This window comes from Vigna unguiculata, chromosome 2, assembly GCF_004118075.2.
Source record: "Vigna unguiculata cultivar IT97K-499-35 chromosome 2, ASM411807v1, whole genome shotgun sequence".
NCBI lineage: Eukaryota > Viridiplantae > Streptophyta > Magnoliopsida > Fabales > Fabaceae > Vigna > Vigna unguiculata.
The window spans coordinates 5,869,925-5,875,924 of NC_040280.1; the positions used below are offsets into that span (position 1 = coordinate 5,869,925).

Here is a 6,000-nt window from a genome sequence, read left to right on the forward strand (position 1 = left end):
AAAGAATAAATTTAAATTAAAGAGAGCACTTGAGGAGTGTTCTAACCCTTTAACAAAACATTTTGCACACATTGATGCTCTAGGTTGGCATCATAGCTCCACCAAACAAAAAATTGTTCCAAAATCAAACCCATGTGAAACAACTTTGGTGATTCAACAGTAGGGAGTAATATCAGTGTGTATGCCTCCCTAAACTTGTAGATGTACATGTTTCTCTATCTTAAATTTGTTCGTGGTGGCAGATATTGTTTGGAATAGGCGAAGAGAACCCAGTTTGGAATAGGCTCTCTGATGTGCTGACTTCTGAAATCTCTTTCTTGGTTGTTTACCAACCATGCATCGTTCACAAATCTCATTATTATGGTGAGTTATTGAACATTGAAAAATAGAACAAAGTGTATCTACTTACTATTTCAATCTATCATATTTATTTCGTACAAATATACCTTGAAATTTGTAAGAAAATTTTATATCAATGAAAAAAAATTAATATGGAACCTAAAATTTAAATGGGTTTATTTAGTCACATTATTTACTTTAAATTTCTCAAAAGAATTATTACCGTTCAAAGTTTCTGAAAGGTTTGTTTGAGGAATAAGAATCTTATTTAGTTTTCTCCAATATAATAATAAGAGTTATAGTATACGATGTTGCTTTATGTGGTCCTAGCAATATAAATTTTAACACTTTCATCCAATTCCAATTTTAATGCGAAACTTTAAAGACAGACATTTTAATATTACTTTTATTTTAGTTTAAATTTTTCAAAACTTAAATAATAATTTTTTTATTTTTGTAGATCATTTGAAGTCTCGAATTTTGTATGACATCTACGTATTTTAATGAAAATGTTTTACAATAAAAATAATTTTAGGTAATTTGATTGAAGAAAACAGTTTTGTTGAATGTATGGATGGAAAGAGCACGTCAGCATCAACCAAATACATTTTCAGTATTGTTTTTGGATGTCAACAACATGGGATGCTGCCATTAAGTTTCGTAGTGCTCCTTCTGTACCCGTCTAACATATTTTTGTGTACAATATCTTTCTTTAGTCATGGTGTTCGTGTTTCTGAAAACAACAGTTTTAGATATATTTTTCTAAAAATTGTGGCAGCCTTACATAAACACTAAATGTTTAAATATATTTTGTTTTAAATATTTTATCATTTGATTTTTTTTTTATAAATTAGATTATACGACTTCATTTTATTTCCAGATCATGGGTCAATTCCGTCTTTTCTTGTTTTAGGACGAATTGATTGAAAAATTGGAAATGATCAAATAAAATATATAAAAGTTAATTGATGAATTATTAGAAATAAAAGACGAAGTAACAATTATTGTATTGACTGATTGTAAAATCAAATGAGAAATACTTAAAAGAAAATAAAAAAATTTAACTATTCTAAAACAAAATTTTGTAATAAAAACTAGAATTAAAAATACTTAATTTTATTTATCATATATTAACACTAACTCAGCACTAAATTAAGCTTTTTTAGTATTTAACAGAAATACACTTTTGTTTCCTAAAAAGAATTATCCTTAAGATACACCTTGTACTTTTTTCTATGAATATGGAGTTCATGAAATATTTTCCATGACAAAAATTTCAAATGCCTACTCAATTGTTTTGTTGGTGAAGAGCCAAGTGGGTAGCATGTTTCAGCTAATAAAAAAAGAGAGAAATAGTGTTACATATGACAACATGATGGTTTGGATATTTTTAATTTTGATCAAATGCATTTTCTACAATAAAATAAAGTTTTCAATTTATTTTTTTTCAAAATCAAAAAGCAACCAACCAAAGATTATTCGACAAAAACGATGTGATCTGCTATGAGAAATTGTTTTTTTTTGAATTATTTTTTAAAATGCAAATCAGTGTTGACTGCCTTTATCTTTAAATTTTTTTTTTTGTCTACACATTTTAAAAATGAAATTTAGTTGTCATCTCTTACATATGTGGCAAATTGTGAGACATGATTCTATAAAATATGTCTTTAAAGTTATGCTTTTTTTGGTTATTTTATTCTTTGAAAGGTTCCATCGCTATGCAACTTAAAATACAGTTTACACTTTGTTTGACAATTTTGTATGACAAAATTTTCTTAAATATTAAATTATACAGACATGCACTTTCTAAAAACCAGAATTATCCAACTCAACTTCAATAAAAATCAAATATTTTAAAGGACAATTTCATGTCTTGAGATGCATGATTCTTGCCTCTCATACACCAAGGCTTGGAAAAGTTCGTAAGCTTTAATGTTCAGAAAATTTATGGTAGTTTTTGAGTAAATCCGATGTAACATTTCTCCATTGACCTACCAAACCTCTACCAAAGAAGCATTGAAATGAAATAGACTTTAATAACTACAAAGCCATGGTTGAAGAAAAAGCAATAAATAAAAGACATGTTTTTTTGAATACTAAATTCTTAACAGAAGTACAAGCAGAAACTGACATTGCAACCCATGGAGCATGGTGCAGTAGCTACAACAAACATGAAAACAACAGTGCAAAGAAAAAGCTTGATAACGGAAATTGAAATAAACTAAAATAAGCCATTGGAAATGCAGGTCTCACTGTACAGTAGTACAATTACCGTAAATTCTCAACTCTGAAGAGAATGGAACTAAACATGAAAAAGCTTAAAAAGCTTTACAGTGAGAACATCATGAGGAGGCTTGTACAACAGACATGTCTGTTGGAGGATGAGAAATCTCAGAGCCTGAGAGTGAGATCAGGAGTTGCAGGTGTCTGTGGTGGAGGTGCAGTTGCCACAAACCTAGTACTCGGATTGAAAGCATGTGCATCAGGGCTCAGATTAACACCAAAAACACCCCTTCCTTCCCTCTTTCTGAAGCTGCCAGGCCAAAACACACCACCATCATCATCATCCACGAAGATCGGTGTCCGAAAATAGTCTTTAGTGAATTTTGGAGCAGGTAGTATTTCAGGAACCCTCAGTGACTGCATTTGTGCTTGGTGCATTGCAGCATGAGCTTCAAGGCCAAGGGAGCGAAAAGAAGTACCATGCAGAGGCAGAGATGCTAAGCTTGTGTACCTATCAGTGAGAATCCCCATTCTCAGTGCACGCTTTGCCATTGTCCTCTCCCTTTTGTGAGCATTCTGGTGGCCACCTAATGCCTGAGAGCTGAAGAATTTCCTCCGGCAATAGTTACAGGAGAAAACTCTGGGAATTGCTAGAGCTGGGGGATGAGTTTCAGCTCCCACTTCACTGTTTGTGTAACTTGCACCTTTGAACTCTTCATCACTGTGATTAAATTTGAGAGTCAGGTCAAGGGACAGAGAACCTGAATCAGGATCAGCCTTTGTGAGACAGGAGGAGCTGGTGTTGTCCATGAAATCTTGTGCTGTTTCTTGTAGCAGTTCATTCGATCCAACTTGGCTGCAGATTTTGAAATCTTCTTCAGGTTCCAGGTTCAAGTTTGGTGTCATCATCATCATCATCATCTGCTATCAGCTAACTTCTTTCACATCTGCATTCATGATGAAGCACATTATTTGTTATGACAAAGTAAAATCTCAGATCATACAAAACTCTGCACAAAGAAAGCATGCCTGAGCAACTCTTTCTCATAAAAGAAAACATGCAACCTGTTTTAGAAACTAAATCACAAATCATCTTTGCAGAAAAAGCATAAAGACTTTGTGAGAATCTCCTTCCATAAGATAATATTAAAAAGGAATTTAATATTACTGAAAGTGTAATCACAGATAAAAAAAAAAAAAAAAAAATCTTAAGAACAAGTAACAACTGCAAAATAAATTTCATCTAGATGCTGGCTCATTTGATGAATCTCTCTAAAGAAGCAACTCTCCAGCTCAAGAAAATTTAAAAATAATGCATGCAGATTTTCTGATGTAGAAACTGTCTCATTTTTCTTTTCTTTAGACCGAGAAGTGATACGCTGCAAAGGAGAAAAACATCAGAACAGAAAAATGGCAACAAAAACAACTCCCTTACCTTTGCTCCCGTAATACCTAACTCAAAGCTGTTAAAATAATGTCTGGACATTACTATGTTTCACTATTATTTAAATAACAGTTCATGCAAACACCAAAACAAAATTTCCAGTTAGCCATGCAGGGTAGAAACATGTACTAAAAGGAGTAATAGAATATGTAAAAAAAAAAAAAACAAGGAGAAGAATCAGGATTGCATGAGGAAAAGAAGTAGAGATGATGAAAAAGTAAATATAGAAACGTTTTTTTTCTCTTGTAGCTGATTCAAATCTTCTGTGACAAAGGTTTGATGTCTTTTTTGATAGACCAGCTCTCAGCAAGTTAAAACAGCGCTCTTATCACAGATGCAGAGTGTCTCACAATGGATGATATGCATGCATATTTCATGAGCTTCCAATGACTGTGTCACTTTGTCCAAATGCATTTCAAGCATATTTTTATAAAAAAATTAAAAAATACAAGAAGCACTTCAATCACTGAAAAAAAATTAACAGAGTTCACATCATAGAATGAGTGAAAACATAGATGAACTCATGCATGGAAATATAGACGGCAAATCTTGATTGTTGTCTTCGGTGACTAGCAAGATTTTTATCATTTTTCAGTACCCTTATGTGCCATAATTGATTTTCACCCATCGGCATTAGAAAACACTATTGGACACATCTGAAAAACACCCACCAGGCTTGGGCATTATTACAGCCCTAAAGTATACGTTACACACTTTTTGGGATAAAGGATAAAAACATAAAATGGAAAAAAAAAATTCCACATTTCAGCCAACAAATATTGGAACTGAAAACCAAAAGCTATCTGAAGATGCCAACCAACAGATTCCCACATTACTCATCAATTCGTTCGAAAAACTTTCTGATAAAAAACATCTTTTGCAATGGCCCAAAACCACCCAAGGCTTGTTCAAAACAATGAAATCAAGCAGAAAGTTGAAAAATTGCACAAGCTGAAAGGAAAGAAGATAAGTACCCCCACCCCACCTCAATCCACCGAGTTTGTGGCTGAGTCTATGAAAACAAAGTTTGAGAGAAACTGAAATTAATATTTCCCCTTTAGATCTAATTTTTAGAATAAAATAGCAGGCACAATGCATCCCTGTCATGAAAACTTAAAACAAAAACAGAGGTGAACACAGATTCCTGAAATGAACAGGCAAAAGTTTTTACTTGCAGAAGGTAGAGAGAGCCTTCACTGAACTCCGCAAGACCAGAGAATCAAAACCAGACCCCAGAAAAAGTGAGAAAACAATGATTAAAGCGGGACAAGGCTTAAAAATGCATGTAGGAAATAGAAGAAAGGGTGAAAGGAAATGCAAGTGGAAAGAGGCACTTACATAGTACTGTACTATAAAAAAAAAAGGGAGAGAATCTGTAGTGAGAAGCTACTTTGGACTTTGGAGAATATGAACTATACAAGAGGGGGGACGCAGGTATAAATATTGTACTATCGTTGGGACTAGTTTTTTGAAAAATTCACCACAATGAGGTGGTGAAGAGAAAGAAACGAAAAAGAGATAAGATTACAGAGAGAGAGAGAGAGAGAGTAAAAATTATGGAAAAGCTGAGGAAAGAGAAATGGGAATGATGAAGGGAAGTCAGAGAAGTCAGATAACATGCATAAACGCTAGAACCACTTCTTTTGTCCAATTTTGAAGTTTCTATATGCAGCTCCATTTTTCTGTGCTTTTAGGTCTTAATTAAGAATCAATGAGGGTGTGTGAGACCAAAAATATGGACAACCAGAAAGACAAGGAAATTAATTTGGGTGCTTTGTGTGATACCCCACACAACCAACCAACACAACAAGACATGGCCATATCATATCATAATATAGTGTGCTTCTTCGGCTTCCACTAAGAAAAAAAAGGAACGGTCCATTATATTCAATAATAATAGTAACAACACAGCATTTCAATTCCCTTAGGCCACATAATAATACTATACTAATAAATTTTCTCTTGTTTATGTAGTTGGAACATCTTTCTCCATG

General features: G+C 33.2%; 1 protein-coding gene across 3 annotated transcripts; it reads right to left on the reverse strand.

Moving 5' to 3' along the window:
- Positions 1–2,393: 2,393 nt before the first annotated feature.
- LOC114171921 (zinc finger protein 7-like) lies at positions 2,394–5,700 on the reverse strand. Of its 3 annotated transcripts, none has more exons than XM_028056697.1 (2): positions 5,345–5,700; positions 2,394–3,509 (listed from the first exon to the last, which is right to left on the reverse strand). In XM_028056697.1, exon 2 carries the CDS (start codon positions 3,481–3,483, stop codon positions 2,731–2,733), a length of 753 nt encoding a protein of 250 aa, XP_027912498.1. In that variant the 5' UTR covers positions 3,484–3,509; positions 5,345–5,700; the 3' UTR covers positions 2,394–2,730. The 3 variants fall into 3 exon arrangements, with proteins under 3 accessions (XP_027912498.1, XP_027912510.1, XP_027912503.1); XM_028056709.1 differs by lacking the exon at positions 5,345–5,700 and adding an exon at positions 5,178–5,338; XM_028056702.1 differs by lacking the exon at positions 5,345–5,700 and adding an exon at positions 4,981–5,338.
- Between the last annotated feature and the right edge of the window lie 300 nt (positions 5,701–6,000).

What these genes read in the sequence shown, in the direction of transcription:
- LOC114171921 (XM_028056697.1), bottom strand. Translation starts at nt 3,483, where the DNA reads ATGATGATGATGATGATGACACCAAACTTGAACCTGGAACCTGAAGAA.